This window comes from Bombus terrestris, chromosome 9 (genome assembly GCF_910591885.1).
Source record: "Bombus terrestris chromosome 9, iyBomTerr1.2, whole genome shotgun sequence".
In the NCBI taxonomy this organism is placed as follows: Eukaryota; Metazoa; Arthropoda; class Insecta; order Hymenoptera; family Apidae; genus Bombus; species Bombus terrestris.
In genome coordinates this window covers 8,888,650-8,913,472 of record NC_063277.1, presented here as the reverse complement: position 1 = coordinate 8,913,472, position 24,823 = coordinate 8,888,650, and the positions used below count along the sequence as shown (strand labels likewise).

Genomic DNA, 24,823 nt, shown 5'->3' with positions numbered 1-24,823 from the left:
TGCGAGAATTCTTTTGCAAATTTGACACGCGTATCATCGAGGTTAACATCAACAAAATAAAATGCTGCGGAAAGATGTTATTGTTTATAATTCTAGCCGGAGAAGGCATTACAAAGATACTGTAGAGATCTATTTCGATAGGAAAGCGAAATGGCTCATCCAATAAATATTTATCGCGAGACTTCCTGTTATCTCTACGATACAGCGCACAATCAATGCAGTTGAGCGAAATCGAAGGGGGATCAAGAATTTCCTTCATCTGTCCGATTCGTTCCGTGATCCCTCCGCCACGGTCCCTCTTTTTATTCCCACCTATCGACGAAGTATAGCGACGGCGTGAACGATGCCAGCTATTGGCCGCGAAGAATGCGAGTGGAAAATACTCGGTGGATAGCCAGTGTAACTGCGGAACGGTGAAGCGTCTCGAAAGCTCGAAAAGAAGAAAGACGAGGAGGTGTTTTCTTTGGGTTTACGTGACACCACGCGTTGCCCCGATATAACCGAGCAGATCGAAGCGGAAAGTTGCTCCCATCCTGCGGTATGCTCGACCGCCCCCCGGGAATGTGGGCCTCCGTCTTCACAACAGACTCTCTTCTTCCTTTCTCCTCTTCCCCCTTCACCCTTGCTTGCTTTATTTCTGCCTTCTACGGCGTCTTTCATACCACGGACTTCGCGTCTCTTCTCCCGTCTCTTTTCCTTTCCCGTCTTTTTTCCCTGTTGCCCAGGCTTCTGGCTACGTTGGGTGACACCCAACCTAACCCCAGCCAACTGAACCTGAACTAGCCAACCCCGTCATTCCAGTCAGTCATCCACTCGACCCCCTTTGCCCGTTCCAACAGCCGAGAATCCAGCCGCTACTTACACCGGGGCTACTTCTCCTCGGCCTCGTGGCTGGTGCACACTTTGTTCGAGCTTTCCGCTTTTCACCGGCTCGACCATCTTAGCTTCGGCTTCGCGAGGACGAAAGAACGACGCGACGAACTACAATTGTCTCCCGGAGTAGGATTATGTATGTGACGTTGTAAGAGTGAGAGCAATAACTTAATGCGTTAATACCAGGAGACTGCTGAATAAGCATCTCATAATATTTGAGAGGACAGTGTGATTGTATATAGAGGAGGGATTTTATTTTATGGATTTTCTTGTGGTTAATTTTTTACCGTTGGTCTTTGTTTGAATAAAATGTGAATTTATCCTGGCGCCGTGACTCGTTTTACGCTGCTAGTCGCGTGCAAGCAAAATATTATCATTATCGATAACGAGTTCCCTTGTTATCTTTATCTTTGTTATCTTACGTGCTCTTAGGTTTTCGAATGCTCTTGTTAATGTCCTACGTAATTGTACACAGAGCGGAACCGTGATATCGACTTTTTAATTTTTATAATTTTAATTGTTTTATTTGCATTTTTGAGGCCTATCGGTTTCGACGGTGATAGAATAGGAACAGTACTAAAATTTATACATGAGGAATTATTGGAATTCTAATACAAGATTTTGGATATAATTGAGAATTTACAAATAAAATAGTTTTCTTTCTATTCGTAACTCAATCGTCAAGCAAAATTTAGTCAGACATTGGAGGGAGACAATTTTTACGTTACAAGAATAATTATTTATTATATTTTTAACAAACAGAATCGGATTCTAATATTGGAAAATCAGTTTTGTTCCAAAATGTAAATAAGTAAAGAAAAGAAAATAATCTAAACTCGTGAAGAAAAATCTTCTGTTGTAGCAACTTCTATTTGCTTTAGAATCGCATTTAGCAACTGTGTATATCTTTCAATCTTTTGTAGTGAATGCTTCTTCCAATTATGTAGTAAATGGAGTTGTATGTACTTCTATATATTTATTGAGAAACGTATATTCTGTATTAAATTTTACAATTCGCTCTCCGATATTCTGATGTGTTGTTATTAATTCACTTTGGCAACTTCATGCTACGATGAACACTGCGAAATCCAGTTTTGCAGTATTCATTTGAGAAAATGATATTATATATTTCGAAATGAATATTGAATAATGCGTAGGACAAGAATGTGGTAATTAATCTAAGTATGATTGAATCGAATTTTCAGGCAAGTTACTGTTATTTTCTGTTATTTCGTAAACAATGAATAAGATAATTAAATCGATCCTTCAATTTTAATTAAATCAAATTAAAGTTAAACAATACATTTAATGAAACATTCTTATTTATTTGTTCTTTTCAATAATCGCGGTGTGGATTTCTGATACATTTTTTAAATTTCTACTGCCATGTTTCTTTCACGATTAAAATTATTGTGTCACCTTTTCTTCATTTAAACTGTTGAAAAATAATATTTTGCTTTCCGAGGATATTGAAACTAAAAGAGAAACACAATTAAGTCTTTTTTTGATATACTTTCTAGAGTGGTATTATAATCACAAATGAATATTCAATCAATAGATGTTATCTCACACTACAAATTTATTGTATCAAGTAAAATTATTTCTTGTTGGATGATAATATCCTGAAAAATTATTCCTAAGACTAGAACCTTTTTTACACATTCACAAATTACGCTAGAAATTCTTTTCGACTATATATGATATGAACCACAAGCATAAAAGTTCTGTTAGATGTTTCCACGAAACTAAAAATAACTAGAAAAACATCAGAAATACTTTAACTTAACTTCTTCTGATATACGTGTATTAAATCCTATTATAAAAATCAGAAACCAAAAAGCTAAAGCCTTATTTAACGAGGAACACTATTTCATGAACTTATTCCTTTCAAATTTGCTTAATGCATACAATTATTTCTTCCCATGCTTCAGCTTTATGTTTAGTCAGGAAATAAATTGCATCGAAGGCAATAATGGGAGATTCCCACGTCATTATGTCTACCTTAATCCATAAAAACTTCGGGCTCATCAGAAGATAAGCCGCGGTCTCTGCTGAAAATTATTTCAAGATCGACGAAGTAACGAACATGATCATCGAAATCGAGGGATCAATAATCCCGGGGTTAATGTCGGATAATTCGAGCGGGACAGATTGTCTGGAATTCCCTGGGTCTGACGTCGTAACCAGATAATTCTGGAGAGACATTTCGATAGGACCGTTTCGACTTTTGACAAATGGCTCGCAGTTGATATCTTATAGGTGGCTTCCTTATAGAAGATGATGTACGATGACTGATGATCTGTCGTGGTTACCGTTGCTCCCCTGAGATATTATTTTGTTCTAACAGAAACTACTTTCCAATTTCTTACGCAATTTATATCTTACACGTTGTTGTTTAATTCCCCGGTGATCGATCGTACACGCGAACGAACGAATGAAGTGAATGAACAAATAGTGAATGTTCGTGGCTGTATCGCAATTCATATCTTTATATTCATATCTCTCATCAATAATTATCCTTCTGCCAACTATCTCCGCGATTTTTAATTTCGATAGAAAACTTGATACGTCTGTTTATTCAACGTGTATTCAATAGTATTTAACGTTCATGTATTTTGATACGTTTGTTTGTTTAGTGCGTATTTAAACAGAGCTGAGAAAGACATCACATTACTATTTTCAAAAAAACAAAAAAACAAAAAAATACTATTATGCGAAACGTCAATGTTTCTCTTTCCAGAACTTTATTTTTATATTTTTTATATATTTATAAATGTTTTAATATGTATTTTTTAAACAGATTGATACAAAAAATAATATACAGAACACCAATATAAATAATCATGTTATTATATAACATGCCTTGAACAATTATGCACATTGAATATAATATTCTTTCAAAACAAACCTTATACTATTTTAAGCAAGTTTCTTCATCTGTTTTATGTATATTTACTTATATATTTATATACATGTGAAGAAACTTGCTTAAAATAATGAAAGGTTTAACAACGGCTTTGTAATGTATTTATATACAACATATTATACCTATCCTATTAATTAATTTACAGAACACGTTCATTAAAATACATCTCTGAAATACTGTCCACCATAATCGAGTCTAAATGGAAATCGTATCTCGACAAGCAATGCCATCGTCTGAAGGACGAAGTACTTATACGCATCTAGAAATAGCAGAAAGATTTTTTACAGCATGCGAATAGAGAAATCTTGGTCCACGGGTCGATATCACGAAAGCATGTCCTGTCACCCAGTAGCCACGGGTTAGCACTTCCTGCCGCGTTACCGTAGCCGTAAACTACGAGTGCTGCACGCGATTATCTCGATCCAGTTCATTAACATAGCCAACCCGTCGAATGGTCTCACCGAATCGTTCCCAGCCGAGTCTGTGCTCTTGTTTAATGCACGATAAGTTGCGCCCGCTAGCTCTTCGATCTAGTCTCGACGCGATAATCCTGCACTTTATTCAGCCCCAGTCTAAGATAGCGTCAGGCGACGCTATTTTCAAAGAATAAAATAACCTCTCTACTACGTTGATACTTGGATTGTAACTGTGTCGCCACAGGAAACGTACCCTGTTCGATTTAACGCTAGACTAGATTAGTTAGCACAAGATATTGTATTCGAAAGTTTTCATCAAGAGAAAGGGTATAGTGGCGAGGACTAAATTGTATAGCTAACGCGTTCCTTGTTACGCTGAAGGTATTAAATAGTTCTAACGAGTAGATATAAAGCCTCTTGTTTACACGTACTTCCCTTGATAATGGGGATTAATTTTTCAGTAAATCGACTAGTCGAAGTGAACGCGACAGGTACTAGAACTACGAGCAAGGGTTAGATATCAAAGGATAAGGCAGGTCCATTAGCATTCCTTGATTTTTCACTGTCGGGCAAAGGCGTCCTTTGCCACGGTATCGTGCTCATAAATTTCGTTCTCAGGGTCACTGAACATGATTCCCACGCTGATTGAGCGTAGCCCATCATCCGGCTAACGGATGCTGGAAACCCATGATCTTGGATACTTACGTGGTCCACTTTTCGTTCGTGCAGCACGATAAACTTGATATTCTCCAAAACGTTCTCGTCATCCCGCTTCTCTTGATTATGTACCCCGGTGAACGACAACATCGTGACTGTTTCAGCTTTGGTTTTTGAAACACGACGCTTTTTATCAGACACGATCAACTCCCGATTTTAATTGGTCTCCTCGTTCGACAATTGACCGCTCGCCGGCCATTGCGCGCTAACATGACAGAGGGTTCGCTGCTTGCTGAATGTATAATGCAAAAGTATCGATCCACTATACGCGTTCGCTCGCTGCAATTAGCTTTGCTCAGATAGGCGCGATGTGTGGAAATCCCAATTTCAAGGTATATAATTGAGAATATACTTGTTGGATCGATACGTGGACAATATAATGATTGGTAATTCAAGATTGGTTAAACAGCTCTCGCCTTTTGATAAGCATCGAATAGGCTATTTATGGAAAGGTGCTTATTTAAATAGATATCTTGTATTTTTAATATTAAGTTAGTACTATAATTTGAAATTATTATTTTCATAAAATTATGCAATAATGTTACTTAGCATTTTATTCGTGCAATTTTCACAAACTTCACAAGTTTTCTTCTTATATGGCAAATATCGATAGTTAGCTCTCGCGCAAAGTGAAGGAATAAGAGAATAATTGAGAATTTTATTACCTCTAATGTTTATTTGAAATTTTATAGAACACACATAGTTTTGCATCGTAATGAATATAGAAACTATTAACAATACGATTATAAACGAGATTGTTCAAAAAATATGCACATTTATTCCAGCAAACCTTAAATACGCGAGTAACATCTATTAAATCTTTGATCTATTGAAACTACCGAAAGTTTAAACGATTACTGTTGGAAAATAAATGAAGATCTTGAAATAATTAGAGACGTCAAAAAGAGTACATCTTCTTCTGCAAAGCGCTTTCCATTTCAGTTTCATTTTAATTCGACCTTCTTCTGTTGAGATATCGTCGTTTGAAGAAACCCGAATTTTTCAATAATTCTCTGTCACTGACTCCCTCACATGCTTAGACCGCACCGCGTTAGTGACCAATCACTAGCTCGTTGATAGTGCGCTGGTCAATGACAGACAGAGTCAGCATTTTCTTACTAGCACTACTTCACTACTACTAAATATACGTATTTCCTGAAAAAGATGTAGGTCAGGCCGCTGCTGACTGTCATTCATAATTCTGTAGGCTTACAATGAGATACGTCTATTATACATTAGAGTACTACATTTTCAGAATCAATTGAGCTATCGATTTTAATCGAGATACATTATGGGCACATATTTAACTATGCTTTGAGTAAATAATATCTAAAAATTTCGTGATAGTTTTATGTGCATCGCTTACAAAAAATTAATGTATTATTTTGGTGAATCTTGTTATTTTTGTTTTTGTATGATATAGATTATGTGTAATTTTTTTTATAGAAATAAAATGCTAAAAAACGATTAATTGTTGCTTTCATTCATCAAGTGTAATTAATAATGCAATCACAAGGCTAAGATATCTTTCCCTACATTACTCATGTTTCTCATGTCACATAAAAAAAATCATTATCAAAATTGTTATTAATATTGTATTGCAATGAGGCTTTCAATATCATGAATTTTCGCACAGTTTATTAACGTTGTTTCATAATATCGATGAATATGGTAATACATTTTGAAATTAAACAAAATTGTTCCCTAGTTAGACGAATTAAAAATATTTCTCTAGTTAAAAGATTATTGTACCTAAAATATAGAAACATTGAAACATTTGTATGTTTTTCTATCCGCGACTTACATATTTAAGAAATGACAAATAAGTGAAATATTCATATAACTTGACCCTTGCTAACGTGCCATCTGGGAACCTGCATTTCAATCGATGAACTTTGCGTCTCGTCTTGCTCGAAATTCAGCGCATTTACAAGCAGGACACGGTCACATTTAGCATAATAATACGTTGATTGATACGTACGTGAGCCAAACTACTGTCGTTAGGGATGCACGATTCGTTTCAGAGGCCTCGTCTGAATGGCCGCTTATCCTCAATGCAGCGTTCCTAGTGACTTCAAATGGTTTGTATGTAACTGTCCCGCAGCAGCAAGTTACCAGGAAACCTACTTAAGCTTCTAACAGGTCTTCAGATTAACCTGGTCATTGCTAATACATAAGCTAAAGACTAACTTCCAGCCACTTACCTCTTACAACTAATAGCATCCATTAAGCCTCGAGCTATTTTAAAAACATACGAAGCTGTTATCGTTGAAACTGTATCAAGTTGTTCCACATTTAATGGAATTCAAGATTTTTATTATTGTTTATTGTATACAATATATAGGCTCGTAGAAAGATAATACATGTATTTACTTAAAATAGCCGCTTTTTTCTAATATTTATTATTTATTTTTATTAAGAGATAATTAACTGTTCTCCAGGATGTTAAACTTATAAAAGTTCCTATACAAATTTTATCCATAGTTGAAAACATCGTTTATCAAAAGGTAATAACAAAGGTGTGAAGAAGCGCTATAAAAAATATTTCGATAATTTGATAAAATCATTTTTGTGATATTTCCATTTTATTCTGAATAATGGAATATTTTTAATTGAAGCTGCTGACGTTTACGCAAAAATGCTTATACCTAGTATAAAACAATAACATTTTCAAACTTGTTATTTAATGAAATATAGGTGTAACAATTCTGATAGTTTCTTCACAGTAAAAGTATTTTATTTTGTAATGTAATATAACTGGTGAAATATATTTTTATTATTATTATGTTCCGTTTGTATCATTATTCGTTATTTTCACCTGCTTAAGAATGGTCATTTTCAGGATATAGTGGCGTATAATATATAAAAAACAAAGGTTGTACAATTCTATTCACGTATAGTAGCGCGGTTAAGTCGTGGTTTTGAATAGGTACACGTTTCACGTCCTGTGAAGCTATTCAGAACAAGAGAGGAGGAATTTTAAAACAATAATAGCGGAAAATGATTCGAGGTGTGAGATTTTGCACGAAAGATTTAACAAATGAATGGTATTTAAGAAGAATTATTCGCTTTAAATCTGTTTAATTCATACACGAATTATTAAATTCGGATCAGTCAATCTCTTTCAGTTCCTTTTATTTGAAGTTATTTTAAGAGGGAAGATATATATATATATGTATATTTACTATTATATTATTCCTTTTTTTATTTAATTTTTTTTCATATGCATAGCATTTGTTAGATTTATAAAATATTCTATAAGGGAAGAAAAATGTTTCACTTTTATTGAGATATTAAATAAATATCTGAAATGTTATCACGCAGTGTTAACCATTATATAAATGATAAAGAATCAAGGGATAGATTGTTACAATAACGCAACAAAACATTTCGTTATAAAATGAGTTTATTTTCTCTGTACCATATATGCTATGTACAACATGTGTATTACGGTACTGAAATATACGAAGTTTAGCCAAAGGGTGACATCTTGATACTGTGGTATAAAAAAAGAATAGAGATAAAAATAACGAGGAATTAATTAAACGCGCGTACACATCGAATTCCACGTTGGACGGATTAATTCGTTTAATCGCATGCTCGTTTCGATACTGTCTGCCTTTATACGTGTACACAAGCGTGCACGCGCCTGCACGCTACATCACGTCCAAATGAAGGGGACGTCGTTAGAACGTGGTTAGCCTATATGTCAGACGTGGACGCGTAAGGCGAAAGAATAGAAATAAAAAAAAAAAAAAATAATAAAGAAGGGAGAGAAAAAAAAACAGAATGATAAAACGTGACAAGATACGAGTATTCTTGAAGAGCGATATACGTTAAACGTAAAAAATAAATAAGCCATTATGATTGGTGCGCATGTTATGTAAAAACGCTCGATCGTCGGGTAAGCTCTGTACGTGACTCGCGTAATTGCGAATCAGGATCGTTTAGTCGGCTTTTCTGATTTCTTCCAAGCGAGAGAAATAGGACAAAAGGGGCGTGAGATAAAGGAGATCGAAAGAAACGGCGGAGGGAAAAAGATAGGGGAAGGAGTGAAAAGCAGTGGAAACATGCACGCTTGTCAGGGTACAGAACAGACTCGAGCTTTTCAAGCTTACGACGGAGTAGGCGCGCACCTCAGGCTCGAGGACAAGCACCGACGTCTCTGCACACTTGTAAACACACGCGATAAAGTAGGCAAGGCTACGAATATAAGGCTCATTAAGAAGGACGAGAAGAAGGAAGCGTGGAAGTAAAGAAAAAAAGGAAACAAGGGTGGGAAAAGCAAACTTCTTACGCGCGAAAGCGCCGAGTACCCCAACGTCGGAGTTTAACGCAAAAGTGATTTTCTCGGCGTTATCATCGAGAGAGCGATCGTCCTCGAGCCTAATATTATCGTTCCACCGCAGCTCTGCGACTTGTTCGCCCGCAGTCCGCGTTAACTTAATCTTAATTACATAATGAAATGACGATACATGTTTGCACGATTTTACTTCCATCGTATACACGTTAATAGTGGGACGGTTACTTTATAAGAGACCTTATCGACGTAGAAACGATGCAGTTTCCATTGACTTGAATCGAACGTTTTATTTATCGCTTATTAGCAGATAATCAAGTGTGTTCGAACAAGTCGATGAAAAGTGCTCGAGCGTCATTCTATAAAACTACTTGAAAATGCTGTTTCTTCTACAAGATGGCGCGAGAAAATCTCAGACTCCCTCGCATCGTTGTAATATTCTCGGGAAACGATGACTCTACAGCAACGTTTACGAGAAATGCTAGAATGAAACGTTCGAAATGTTCTTTCTTTTTTATCTTTTCTTTTTTTTTTTTTTTTTTTCTAAGGTTGTCAAGCGAGGAAGAACGACATTCTTCATGCACCATCTCGTATGCTTTCGTATATGCGCTAGGATGATACCTCTAAAAGATCGCGAGCGGCGAGTCACGCACACGCGTGCGCGCATACGCGTTCGCGGCTCGCAATTTTATCGTTCGTACAGTTAGGTTGCTCGAACGGTTGTATAAAAATTGGCTCTACCCTCTCACCACAAGCAAATTGGATTATACTACGTCAGCGTTAGCGAAAAATCCTTAGTATATTTCGTAAGTATAAAATAAAGTCGTTAAAGTCGCGCCGCTTATTGATACGCATGTAGGCACCGTCGTTGGCATCTTATCATTGTATGTATACATGTGTGTATTGATATTTATATGTATAGAATAGTCAGCATCGAAGCGGGAGGAGCGGCGTCATTTCGCGTGCATTCCCTGCAGATGCACGTTCGCACAATAGGTCCAGTTAACGTGCTCTAATGGCTAGAGTACTACGTCACACCCATATCCTATGTTTTCAATCAATGCCATTCGATTCAAAAGAGAAATTCCATTTAGCTTCGCGTTTCCATTGTGTCAACTGAGCGAAAACCTAGCAATCTCCACGGCAATTAGTACCAATAATTAAAGCGCGCGTCCTTTCAACGCGAGTTCGATATCTCCGACTGATGACTCTTTTTTTCACGTTTCACTATCGTTTTGCGCCAGCAGCGTCGCGTCACACCTCGGATTATCGCGAAAAACAAACGACGCCGTTATACGGTTTCCACCGTTATTCGTTGAAAATTATACCCGTAAAATCACGACCGTACAATTGAAAACCACCCATCTATCATATCGTGTAATAAGATATTTAACTTACGAATTATACCAATTTTGTTACTTAGGGACGAAACGAGAAACAAAAGATATCACCATTATGGGATATCACCATTAAGACCGATCAGAAATGGACAGAGAGAAACTCTAGATGGCTTGCAGCATGTTTGCTGATGATAGACAGACGTTGAACAGAGAAACGATCCCAAGTTCGGTTAACTAAAACGCAAACGTCCCATGCTAATCGAGGATTGACACTTTGCCCGTCTTTATCTTTCGCTTTTGCTCGGCCTTCCATCCTCTCCATTTGTCTTGACGAGCATATTCAAATTTTCAAGTTTCTCAATTAACCCGATCCCATGCCGAAGCCTTTGTGCCTCGTCAAAATCGATGAAGTCCCGACGGCAACGGCGGCTAACCGATTTAAATTTACCCAACGTATCGCGGGCGCCCTCACCATCCTCCGCCAGTCTATATACAACCGGATTCCCTGTCATAGATCCGTTCTAACCCTCCTACCCGATCGTAGGTTTTGGTTTTGACTCACTGTAAAATTTTGCTCGCGTAACGAAACTTCGACACCATCCATAGTTTTGGCAAGTTCGACCGGTAAGGCTTGTTATGTTAAACAGCAATCCAAACAGCGAAACGTAACCGATTCGAACGTGCTGTCTCTCTGACCTGTGCATTGTGCCGACGACGTTTCCACGTTGGATCTATGTTTCGAAGTTAAGATCGACTCCGCGTTATAACTTTCCCAGGTATATTTGAACTCGGATTCGCGCGGGAGCTAGGAAAATGTCGAAGTAACTTCTCCAACGTAAACGTTCGCCCACAACCGTAATAGCAGTTACTGAATTTTCGTAATCTCGAAATTCACCGCGGAAAATATCTCTAGCAATATCCCGACTAAATATTTTAACAGAAACTTTAAGCTATTTTGTTGAATCGATTAACCTAGTGTACGCCAGTTGTTTCCCAACAATAAGCTAGAACTATCTTAAAACACAATATAGAAGTTTATTCACCCCGAGAATCTTTCATCGCGATATTAATAACTTTGTTTACGCGCGTACACCGTGCGATAAACTCCGGAAAGAAACAACGAGGAACTGCTCTCTATACTTCTAGGCGCTACATCAAAGACTTATCCCGTTGATTAGACATGACTCGTAACCATCGGAGCACGTCGATAAGCTCACGTGTCGCGATGTAAATTAACCTGACCGACACGGATGGCCGAAACCTGGCTCTAAGGTTAAGTCGGAAAGGGATGGCGGTTATACGATCCCAGTATGCTGTACGTAGCTATCCTTGATGCGATCCCAACGCCGTTCGCTGTCTCGTTTCTCGACCCTTCTTGCTCCCGAATTCTCGTCTAACCCCACGAAGCTTAGCTTAACCCCGAGACGCCACAAGAGGCAATTAACCTTCCGCCAACCCCTTGACGCGCATTGCACCCCTCCTCCCTTTCAGTTCCTACTGTTGTCTCTTACTGTTTCCAGTCGTTCCGTTTCAACCACTACCCTCTGACCTTCTCTATCCCACCCTTGCTCCTGTTGATATCCCACTTGGAGCATCTGCATAATCATGCTCGATTCCCAATGCTAATTAGAGTCCGCACCGGTGCCCTATCCAATGTAGCAAGTACACGTCGACCTCCATCACCTTCGGAACCACGCCTCATCCCGCTTCGGCTTATTTCATCCCTGTCGTTTCACGCACGACAAGAAAAAAGAACGGGGATAGAAAAAATGAAGGAAGTAAATGTCGCAAAGGAAGCAGGAAGATTATGCGCGATTATGAACGAAGGATGACGAAGCTGCAAGATAATCGATCGAGCCGGCCTCCTTTGATCGCATAATTGCTTCCAACTGCTACTGTGTAATTAGTTTCCTCCAGATTCCTCGTTCAACTGTTGCGAGCTTCTGTTTTAATTCGATATTTAATTATAGTCGGAGCTTTATCACGACGATTTTCTCTAGTGAAATTAGTTAAGTAGAAAGCTACGCGGGTTGTCAGTAACATCTTCTAATTTGCGATGATCTATGCTCGAGAGTTTATTGCCTGTATGCATTTCACGATGTTTAATTGTACGTGTCGTATTAATTGACGTTGTCCGTCACGCAACAGAGGAATCATAGAAAAAGGTGTTATAAACGATGCATCCTCACACAGTTAAAAAAGAAATCAGCGATCATAGAAGGCTACGTTTATTTCTGTTCCTCTGAATACTCGTTAATTGAAATTGCAGCCATGATTAAATGATATTTTTTCAACTTCCTGATCAGTTATTACCATCGATGTTAGTAAAATGAGGTAAGGAGTAGTTTTGTTTTTAGGATCGATCGTTTATCCTCGAGAAAAGGGAAGAAAGGTATACACGCGATAATTCTTATAAAGTAGAGAGCACGAAGTGTCGTCGACCATACGGGCAGTTTTTATCCAGACATCCTACGATTCAAAAGAAAATTCTTCTATCTGCCCAGTGTATCGATTTGAAACCTCACCGAATACTCTAAATTTGCACAAATCCCGATTACAAAGCAACGAACTGCTGCGCCAGGAATTAACATTATCAATTAGATCCCTCCAGTACTTTCAGAGATTCTCGACGTTACAAAATTTCTATTCGGGTCTGAATTACAGGCGTTTCTAAGTACTACGCAAAAAATACTAGTTTTTAAATACTTCGCAAATCTGAAACCGAAATATTTTGCAAAATTCTTACTCTGAAGAATTCGAGCCTAATTTTGCATATTGGGAAGCTTAAAAAACGAAGGGATTACGTGCGTTTTGTTTGCTCGTAAAGATCTCTGAGAAGTCGTCTGGAGGTTCACGACGTCGGCAGCGGAGGAAGACGAGATTGAAGGACGGGTGCAGGAAACGAAGGCTATTCAAAAACGGCGCGCTGAATATCCGGTGTCGTACAACTTACAGAGGCTGTCGGTGCGTCCTGGAACGGAATGCATTCCGGGAACGGAAACCGAGACCGAAAGAGCTTCTTGATGTTTGAGCATCTGACGACGTCTTTGCCAGGTGAAGGTCCACGCGGCGATGATAGCGATCTGGGCAACGAGGAAGACGGTACCAGCGACGATAGCTTCGCCCAAGTTAATGCACATTCCCATCGTTGACGATATGTCCTCGCTCTCCACGAATACGGTGTCTCTAGTCGCCGAACTGGCGTTCGATGTCTTGCTGTCGTGCTCGAATCCAAACTTGTCCGTGATCTGAATGGATTGTACCAAAAGAAGATCGTCGCGGCTTTGAGAGGAAGAGCCAGTGGAACGACGACGACGACGTTTGCCGTAGGATATGACGGAACGAAGCTCGCCGGTGGCTTCCTCTTGATCGCACTGCACTGGCTCGCAAGTAGGCATGCAAGGTGTCACCAATGCACGGAATTGCACCACCTCAGAGCTAGGGAATTTGAAGGCGTCGAAGTGCGAGAGGAGGATCTGAAATAAAGAAGTGACATATTCGTGATTATAATGGTAATTTAGAGGTAGAGTGCAAAAGATTAGTTTAACTCTCAATTAGTATCTTTGTATGAGTCGAAAGGTATTTTACCTTAATTTGTATTCTGTCTTTTACATGATATGGATTAAAATAAAATATTATAGAGATTAGTCAACTACAAACTTAAGTGAACCTGTTACGTTGAAGTATTAAGACAATAATCAGATATCTTATAAAAAGATGATGAAAACTTCCATTTTATAATAAATTAATTGTTAATGTAATTAATAGTCTGCGGATTTTTATGCATTTGCAATGATTCGAAAATTGCAAAAATGCATGAAACGAATATAATATTCAAAGTGGAATAATCGTTATAATTTTTAATAAGCAAAACAGATTAACGTGGGTTTCATTCCTATCATTCTATTTCTAAAAACATGAAACTGTATAAAAATCCGCAGTCAAACAATTAATTTCAAATTGTTATTCGAGAAGTTCCGTAGAATATATACCTTTTCTTCCGCAAAATTTTCGCGGTTGTCAAAATAGATCAAGATATATGTACGCGTGAACCGTTGAAGATTTTCTGAATTGTGAAAACAATCAAGGGGGCAAAAATGCTGTACTTCCGGAGGATTTGCAAGTCACGTGAGGAATTGTTTTGTGCCGTTATTCATCATTAAGATAATACGTCAACAGCTGTGTCAAATAACTTCTTCGGACGCAACAAAGACTTTTGCGTATTCTGATGCAATTTACCATTCATAGAAATAGCCTGGATGCTGTTAAGCACTGACGACCGCGTTCATTTCTTTCTCCTCATTCTTCATTGTGAACTTAAATTGTTTCTTCACTGAATACAACACAATGTTTCATAATTTTCATGGCTTTCATCTAGTACAATAGACGAATTACGATGTCATCAAACATCGATTTTACGACACGACACATGTATTGTGGGGCTTCGAAATATTATCTTTATAACGTAAAGAACGTTAAACTGTAATCAGCAAGTCTACAATTAATACAGCCCATATCTTTGTTTGTAATTAACATCTAATTAGTAGGTCTCTGATCACTTTTTAATACATAAAATTTCCAAACACAAGGATACCCCAATTCTTTAATGCGTGGTATATACTACAATAAAATAATGTTTTCAAGAATGTAGGAATTAGATTGGAGAAACGTCTGTGAAAGATGTATGTCCTACATTGTGTACCTTACGAGCTTCAATAGGGAGATAACGGGGTTGTAACAATTTTACGTGATTTCGCTCAGGATGATGTGTGAAATGATAATCTCAAAAATTGAAAGAGGATAATTAAGTCTCAAAAAATGAATTTCGCTTAAAAGAAATCATTGCAATGAATAAACTTATTAAAAACGAAGGATTTTAGAAACTACTTGATGAAATGAAAAATATTTGAAAAATCTGCCGAACATTTCCTCGAACACTCCGTTTATGGTCTTTGAACTTATTCAATTTCCATACGCTTGTACTTTCTCGATCGATATTCAATCAAGTTTCTTCGAATGAAAGGTAAAACCATTTATCTCCGGCGTAACTCGTACGTAAGGTGCTTCTGGTCAAAGTATTTCAATATCCCGTCAATTACGGGGCGTCCACTGAAATTACGTTCGCCCTTGTTCGCGTGCTGATAAAAAAATCAGAAAGCGTTGTAGAACACAGGTATCGTATAACACGTACAGGCGTTCCTCGTCGCACGCAATGTGCGTCATAGAAGATCGTGGCAAACTGGTTTTCGCACCTTATACCAGCTGCGTCCCAATTTTTTTCTTCTTTAAGAGCTAAAGTCATATAACGACAATTACAGAATTATGCGATGGAAAACAATTTAGCTACCCTGATTTTATGTCGTTACAAAATTTCCAGTCTCCAGAGATTGAAACTATTTCGATATTAATAGCATCTGTACCTAGGATCCTCCGTTTGAATTTTTCTTTTCTCTTTTAGATGTTTTATACTCGTCGGTAGTGTCAAACTGCTTCGATAATGTTAGCCTGTCGACGATAAGAATTCATTACTTACATCTCTCTTTCTACGTACTTTATTTAACATGCCGTTAATATTTATTGCCCTTCGTTCTAAGGATTAATAATATATTATTAGGATGTCCGAATAGTTTCATTCGTTTTATAAGAAAATAGTAGACCCACAATGTTTTTTGTTTTATATCAGTTTATTGAATTATGCACGAACATAATAATATAAATAGAATAAAATGGATCATATCTAACTCAATAAAATAATATAAAACAGAAATTGTTGTTCATCTATTATCATCTTATAAACCGAAAGAAACTTTTCGGACAACCTAATATATACTAGTCACACAGAAATATGTAATAACGGACGAAAACTAAAGAACGAATCGATGAGTTATAAATTTTATTCACGTGATCAGCAATATTGTTACTGTAGTTCAGAGTAACTTGCAACTTGTGACTTGTAAAGTTTCACTAGTAATATTACTTCAGTTATTCAAGAAGGTTCAGACAGATCGTTTATTAATAACCCTAATAAAAGAAAACTTCTATTTATTCCAATTAAAAATAATAAGCGATGCAAAGCATGCTATTTGAAACCAAACTCTTTCGTATTCGCTTTTTAATTACAGAAACTTCCTATCTCCTCCTTTATTCCATAAAATTCTTAAGTAACTCAACAAAATACGGCAGTCTCGCGTATCATTATTCGCTCCCTATCGTTACTAAGCGTTTAATCTGTGGCGCTATAGGAAATCAATTCGTTTCATCGGTTGTTTCGTTCACTTTTACTGATTCCTCATCGAACTGGAAATCGCGTTCCACGATTCACGATCGGTTTTAGTTATAAAGCGCTTAGCGCCACGCGCGTGTGCTCCTTTGAAACTGGTTTCTGCGGCGCATTACCAAGTTCACCGTATTTACACACCGAGCACGTACATTATCGGGGTAGAGGGTTCCGGGAGGGGTAAGAAGTAAGACATTAAAATATGCTTCATTCCACGTACAGCTTCATTTAGCTGTTTCTTTGGCGAACGCGTCTCGCGGAACGAGCGGAACTTTATTAACTCCATGTCAGCCGACGCTGAGAGCCCGGCGGAAAGCCTTAGAGAACGAAGGTCAGTAAAACGCGAGGAAAGAAGTGCACGGTGTATCCGCGGCATCTGGTACGGGCTGTTTCTACGTCCCTTACCAACCGGAATACACGGCAACCGTCGACGAACGTGACATCGACCACGACTGCGTTTAGTAGCGAACTCGAGAGTGATGACAGTACTCCCGTAAAACGTAGTAGACGGAGCTGTCATAAATGTACCACGCCGTGGATCACTTCGCGTCGGTGAGGTACAGGTTCGTCCTCGCTTCCGCTTGATCCTTCATCCTATTAGTTTGAGACAGTATGCTAAAATGGATCGCTATGTGTAGTTTTATTCGCGAATGTAATTTGGGAAAGTGGATTTTTACTCTTGAGTTAGAATTGCTGTTTCGTCACTCTTTATTTGGTTACGATGTCTTTGAAGTGATACTTTTTGGCTTGTCTGGGGATAAATTTGAAAATTGGTTAACTATTTAGAGATTAGCAAAATTTAGGATGTGTAGGTGAAATAATGATAATGAATTACCGTCCAGGCTAAATAGCAGTGAAGTTTTCTGTCTGAATCTAATTATAGCTTTGTTATATGTTTTGCTTTATATTTTTATATAGTATTAAAATAAATAACTGTTTTTCCTCATTTAAGTATGAATTTAGAGAGTGCATAATGTACTTTATTATTATCTTCTTGCCTATGTATTTAAAAGATTTGCGAAATAATGGATGTCTAGATTAAACAACTATTGTGAGATATTCTTCCAGATTAAATAATTGGTTTAACACATTTAACAAAACAAGGACATATTACGAATATGTTAAGAATTATCTTAACAACACTTAAAAACTTAAAATTTAAATGCATATATCTGTATAATCTTGCTTCTTATCCTTTTTTTAACATGAATAGAAAACTAACTTGTTGAAATGTTCTATGTAGAGGTACTACTTACATAAACAATGAAAAATGAGAAAACAGGGAAAATACGATGGGAAAGAGGTGTATATTTTACCCGGAAGGCAACTCAGAGAGTTTTGAATCATATTAATGGAAGTACTGTTGCATCCAATTTATTTAATTCCTATTTAAATTTGCATATTACTTTTTACGATCAGAAACAAATAGTAATCTAACTGGAAAAATTAACCAAAATTTGAAGACGTTTGCTTTTAATTCGTAAACGTACGCTCAAAGTAGGACTCATATGTCACGAAATACCTTGTATATTGTACGTTTATACCAGTGTCTACACAGAGAAGCGAGTGTGGCGGCTGAGAAATGTTTCCAATTTCATTCAAACCGGTTGTGAAATGGAAGAGCCCCGGTACCGTGGCTTGGCTACGTGACAGACATACCGGAAAACCCGACTTTTGGCAAATTCCTAGTTAGACGAGACGAATCCTTTTGCCAGGCCTTTCAGGTCCAACCGAGTGTTTCTTCTATGTCTCGTATTTCTCGCTATTTCAAGGTTAATCAAATTACTGAAGGCTACAAATAAAGGAAGCGAATCATCGATGGGTAACCTCATGGAGTAAATGAATTAAACCTTCTGATGATATTCATGGGATTTTTTCAATTATCATATTACGAATATATGTGTGTATTGTATTATTCACTATGTATACAAGACGTTCCAGGCAAGTAAATGAAAAACAGTTTCAAAGCAATTAAAGATAAAATTAAATGAGGAAAATGTAACTGCCATACTACTGCTTTATGTTTTCTTTCTTAAGTTTCGCAAAATTAAGCTTTAAATATATTTTCAACTAAGAATTTTCAGAGCTAAGTGACTTAATGTCTTTGTATAGAGAATAAAAACAAATGCATCGGTTAGTTTATAATTCAGCTTAAAAGACATAAAGATGAGCTTAACATTTTTTAAATATTTCCAGTCTTGAGGTAATCTTTCATGCGTCATTCAAAATCATATGATTTTGACTAATAAAATTTTTGTCTATGTTTTGTTGATCTAGAGCTATGACTTTGCCAGGTTATGTGAAATACCCTATATATTAATAATTTGGCAGGAAATGTTCTTTTTTAAATGATGATTTAAATTTTAGAGATAATGAGAATTTTTTGTTTAATGTATTGTTCTCAAGCTTTTGTCTTGTTTGAAATAAAATAGAAAATATTAAACACAATCTTTTTTTAATATCCTATTTTCTTTCACTCTTTTTGTAATAAGCATTTATAATTAACAAAATTGCCACTGTTCTTCTGTGCTGCAACATTTCACGTCATAGAAGGCCGTAAAAGAGGGGGGAGGTATCAGGGGAAGGATTATTTTCATAAGAGAATCTTCTTTTTATCCTTTTCTTCTTTTTCTTTTGTTTCAACTCAGTGTGTTTATTTGGGTGAAAAGTTGTTCTGCTATCTAGTTAGTGAGAAGTTCACAAGCGGCAATTCATGGTTTCCAGGAGTTTTCATGCACGAAAATAATTGAGCATTTATCATAGAAAACCTTTATGAATATATTTTAAAATTTCATTGATATTGTAGCGAGTAGACTGTGGATTTTTATACAGATACATGGGCACAATTAGAGAAATGAAACTTGAATAGAAATTTATTTCACTTTCTAAATATCAGTTTGAAAGAGTTTGGCTTGAAAATGTTATGGTTTTGCATATTGCTTATTCTGTATACGCTATATGAATATTTCTACACATTCAAATGTTTCATAAATGTATTCCAAGAACGAAATTCCAAGTAAGAAATACGACTATTGTGATTATATCAATACAATCCGGAAGATATAAATATAGAAATTAGAAGCCAACTGTAAATATACTATAGAATTATAGCATACATTTACTGTAAATATACGCTTGATAAAAAATTATTGTACACTGTGAATACTGGTTTTAAATATAAAATTAATGCGTGAAGATAATTTCATTAAATTTGCAGCTTAATCATATAATGAATAATTGACTGTTCAAATACTTTTGTGGAATGTCCTTTTCCTTTATATTATGCATTCTTCCTACATACTTTATTATTTCTCACCGAATAATTCATTCGCTTATTTTACTTTAACGTACACGCTTCTAACGATCCTTATAATTGTTAGTCTCGACGTTCGTCTCTCACTGATCCTAAAGTTCCAATTCTATCTCTTCCACGGCTTTAATCAACCATTCTATGCGTTAATGATCCCTCTTTCCTCCGTTCAATTCTGTGCCCGTAAAAAGCAACGGAAATTATTAACGAGTAACGTTACGTCGTTGAATGGATAAAGCGAAAAAAAAATCGGACTCACTCGTAGTCTGGGAAAACCTAGTTCCATGGTTAACATGATAAGTATACTACTCTTTGTTCGAGCGATACAATAAAAATCAGCCACTTAACGCATTCTTAAGCAACGATCCTTTAGAAAAAACTACATCCGTCATTTTTTCATCAAGAATTCCTTCAAATTGTTTCAGCAGCTGTTTACTCGAGAAAGAGATTATTTATTACTATAAATGCGAAGACCAATGTTTGATATTTTCCGTTAAAGGGATAATTTTAGGATTTATTTCGATTAGCACTTAGATTTTCAAACTCTAATTTTTGTTATGTATCTAAAAATTGACGAGGCGCTTCCAGCTAAATTACTATTGTATTTTATTACGATAGAAATGTAATTAATATACTATATGCGCAGCGCGTTAGAAACTCTTGTTCCAATTATTGGACTGCACAGGGCACTCTGATATTTTCCTCGTATCGTAAATATTTCCTATCTATAGATGCACCCATCACAGTTCAAGGCATGATAAAACCTAAATGGTTATATCTTAATACACGAGTGTTTCAAGTTTCTACCTCAACATAAATACTTATGCAAATTATAAACATTCTGCTCAAGAATAAATTCGCCACTATCTCTACAAATGGCAATCTATTTTTACCGTACCGCTTTCATTATAGTCATCTACGTCCACATTATGTTTAGCTATCCATCGAAGCTTAGTAGCTTGGACGTTACATATTTTCCTTCTCAACGAGCGTTATAAGCTGACAAAGTCTTCGAGTCGTTTCTTGCAACACTCTATGTACTCAGAAGACTATCACAAGTGTCCATGTAGCGCTGTCTGGCTATTCGCGGGGCTTCTTCTAGTCAGATTCTTGTTCCACGAATTGTAATTTCCTGTGTACGAGGGGGCACGTACAAGCAGCTATTCGTAGATCCAGGCCTCGTTACTTGGACAAGTCTCGGGAGGAAATGAGGTTAGCTCGCGTGATCTGTGGAATCGGCGCGGGACGAGATCATGGTACGAATGGAACGGGTCTCTTTCTCTCTTTCTCTTTCTCTTTCTCAGCCAGAGGAGGGGTGTCAAGGGTGTACACGACTCGGTGATATATCTCGATGTGCCGCATCTTTCCTGAATTAGCGGATATAAATTTGCTCCTTCTTTCAAGCCGGGACTGTTATTACTTTCTAATAAAGCGATATTGCTCCGTGGCGCGCCCGCACCCGCGCGAGCAAATGATGTGGAACGAAGAGTTAACGAGGCGGTATGCCCCTTGTTCTCCCCCCTTCCCCCTTACCCCCCATCCTTGCATTCTTCTTTCTACCTGCGACTATATCGTAACGATCCGTTTGTTTTACTCGTCGACAGCCGAAGCATCAATCGCGTACAAGATCTCGTAGGACGTTCAACCTTCAAACCGGTGAACGTGTTCTTCGAAATCGATGAAGTGAGATTTACTGTGAACCATTAGCCATTGCTTTGATAATACGAAACAATTGGTAATAAAACTCAGAAGTTATCCTGAAGGAAAATTTTGAACTTTTATCTTTGAGACATTCGGGAAGGAATCAGATGTTCTGCTGTTCGTATAATACGATAATGAAAAATTAGCAAAATACTACTATCTTTTACCCTTGAATCCATGACTTTTCTAAATATGATAAAATACTTTGAAACTGTTAATTTATGTATCACGAGACTATAGAAAGATAACTTAATAAGACTATTTGATTTCCATATATTAAAATCGTATTATAAAGATAATAGATATTTTTAATAAAACAATTATGATGACATATCCGAACCTAGAAATAATCAGACAACAAAATTTCAGATTACTAACAGTTTCTTCGCGTACAAAGGAAACATCTCTATTAGTTTACTTTAATAATATGAATACTTTCGAACATACTTCAGTATATAAATATTATATGCCTGCTAAATCATTAAGTATATAGCAAAATATCGGAATACCATATATTTGAGGTTAAACTATATAGGTACTTCGTTTCTCTTCGTTCGCTATTCCACTGTATAAAATCTCTCTCTGTTATCTTTCCTGTTTAAATAAACATTATCACGTTTATCCGGCAGCGCGATTCATCATCCACGTCTACCTTAAAGATCGATAGACAGCTTCGCCAAGATAATTGAACACTTTGATAAAAATTTCGGTTACATAACGTTAGCAAGCGTGGAACACTGTTAATTTATCGGAGGCGATCGGTAGATTTGCGCGAGTTGATGAGGAACTCGGAGCGATTGGAAAAAATGGCGAAGGTTCAAGAGCTTATCGGGCCGGATGGATCTCGTACGCGCGAACTTCACTTAAGGAGCATAATTATATCGTGGTTAGAAAACTTGAAATCATTCGTGACTATGACGGCTACCTCTTAAATCATACGACGTGTGAAGTTTCTTATCTTACGCGACGATCGGATGCCGATAAAATTTGCAAGAATTAATGATGCTCGGGCTCGCGAACATCGACCGTCTTCCACGTACTAATGCAAGAGTCCCGGAGCTAATTTTGTGCTTCCTTATGCGGTACACACGGAAGGAACGATCATTATTGGACGAATAATCTTTCACGTCGTTAAGATAGTCGTATGTCATTATTCGTCGATGCGGCTTTAATTTTTAACGAATAGCCTGGCTATTCATACAGCGAAAAGTTAACGAGCTGAAATCTACTGCATCTGAAAATTTATTGCCTCGCAGACCGATTTTGAGGTTCCTTCTTTGTTAAACCTTGTCTTTTATATTATATTATATCGTATATTTGATACTTCGCGAACGAATTATATCATGAAACGAGAATTACACTAACCAAAACTATAGGTAAATTCTCTAAATGAAAGTCTTAAAGAAGCGACTTTATATATTATACGTAGAATTTATTTTAAGTTTAGTGGAAAATAATACATTTATCTAGACGCCCGAACCATCTAATTTACTCTGTGTTCTTGATCTGTCTAAAGCACCTAATGTTTCTAATTTTCTAAGGTAGATTTGCTATATGTTACATTCAATTTATCCAATATGGTTAGCGGCCAGCTGTAACATTCCCTAGGTATCTAGCTCTGTCGAACAAATTGTATCCTTCCTTCGTCAACACGATCGCGGGGCTAATTTTACGCTTTCTCATGAGGAAGGAATGATCATTACTGGAGAGAACGATCTCTCACATCATGTTAAGACAGTTATGCGCCATCATTCTTGATGATTAAGGCGAATCATCTTTCTGGTGTTTTATTTTCAAGAAGCTTTTCATCTGACGTCCAATATAAAATCATAACAAGCGGTCGATGAGTATAATTGAAATTTGCAATTTGCTGAAGGATTCATTACGTTATACCTTACATTTTCAAGATCATATAAATTCTGCATGTAATTGATTACTATAATTAATTTCGAGTGTCGTACCTCGTACGTACGTTTATTCTACTTAACGTTCTATTTCATTAAACCGAATTTAATAACAGAATCTTTCGATGATTAATGCATTTCGTTAGAGAAATAGGGGAATAAACGAGGTGAACGATAAATAATACTTAAGCGAGAGGGTTGATACGTACAGCGATGAAAATTTTTAGATTATGCAAATTAGTTTCTACGATGCGTGATCTGTGATGTGGGTAAATGGGCAAATTCTATGGCGATTCACCGTGGTAGTAATGTTATTACGAAATTAATTTATTCTTTGCAGTTCGCTGACACTTCGAGAGATTTTGCACTCCACGCGTGGAATTACGTCTCGCCGATGATTCAGCGATGTTTTGACACCATAACATGCACGCTCGAATGTCTGAATCGTTGTTACATCGATAATGTCATCCATTTGGTTAGTGGGCGTGGTACGATCATTGATCAACGTCTTGATACCTACATCGAAGCATATCCAATATTTCCCCTTTCCCTTCGCGTACTTTATTTATACCTTAACATCTTGTAAATATGTTGAGAAATTTAACAAAACGTCGAAGTAAGATTTATTTTCAACGAACGTTTAATAATTCTTGAATACGAGAGAATCTTCGTTAGCTCCCGTTAATTTTTAAAAAAATTTCGGCGATTTGCGTAGGAAGATAAATTTTGCAATTTTATCATTCAAAATTGCAACTGTTCATAGAATTCTTTTAAACGATGACATGTTAGTGGAAGGACTTTTTCTTATATGAGAGTAAAATATTATCAACGTTAATATAACATATGAGGGAAAAAAATGGAAAATAAGCAATTTACGATCCTGATTTTCATAACGTTCGTTCTTTATTTCTCCCTTCTTTAGAAGCAGAAATCAAAATGGAAATATCTCTAGGGTATATGGTAAGTGATATTGCATTAACTCGTAAGTGAAATACATGGGTTCAGGTAACCCGAGGGAGTTTTATTTACGTCGTCACTACCTTACTATCTGTTTTACAC

The 24,823-nt window shown here is 36.8% G+C and overlaps 2 protein-coding genes across 4 annotated transcripts in view; one reads left to right on the top strand and one right to left on the bottom strand.

Moving 5' to 3' along the window:
- Window positions 1-24,823, top strand: part of LOC100645758 (autophagy-related protein 16-1) — a 601,658-nt gene that overhangs the window by 264,884 nt on the left and 311,951 nt on the right. The window lies entirely within an intron of this gene.
- The window catches only part of LOC100645878, a 97,823-nt gene continuing 81,320 nt past the window's right edge, over window positions 8,321-24,823 (bottom strand). Inside the window, exon 6 of the mRNA XM_003397578.4 lies at window positions 8,321-14,048. Coding sequence (XP_003397626.1) covers window positions 13,485-14,048 — 564 coding nt within the window. The 3' untranslated portion in view covers window positions 8,321-13,484. The remainder of the gene's footprint in view (window positions 14,049-24,823) is intronic.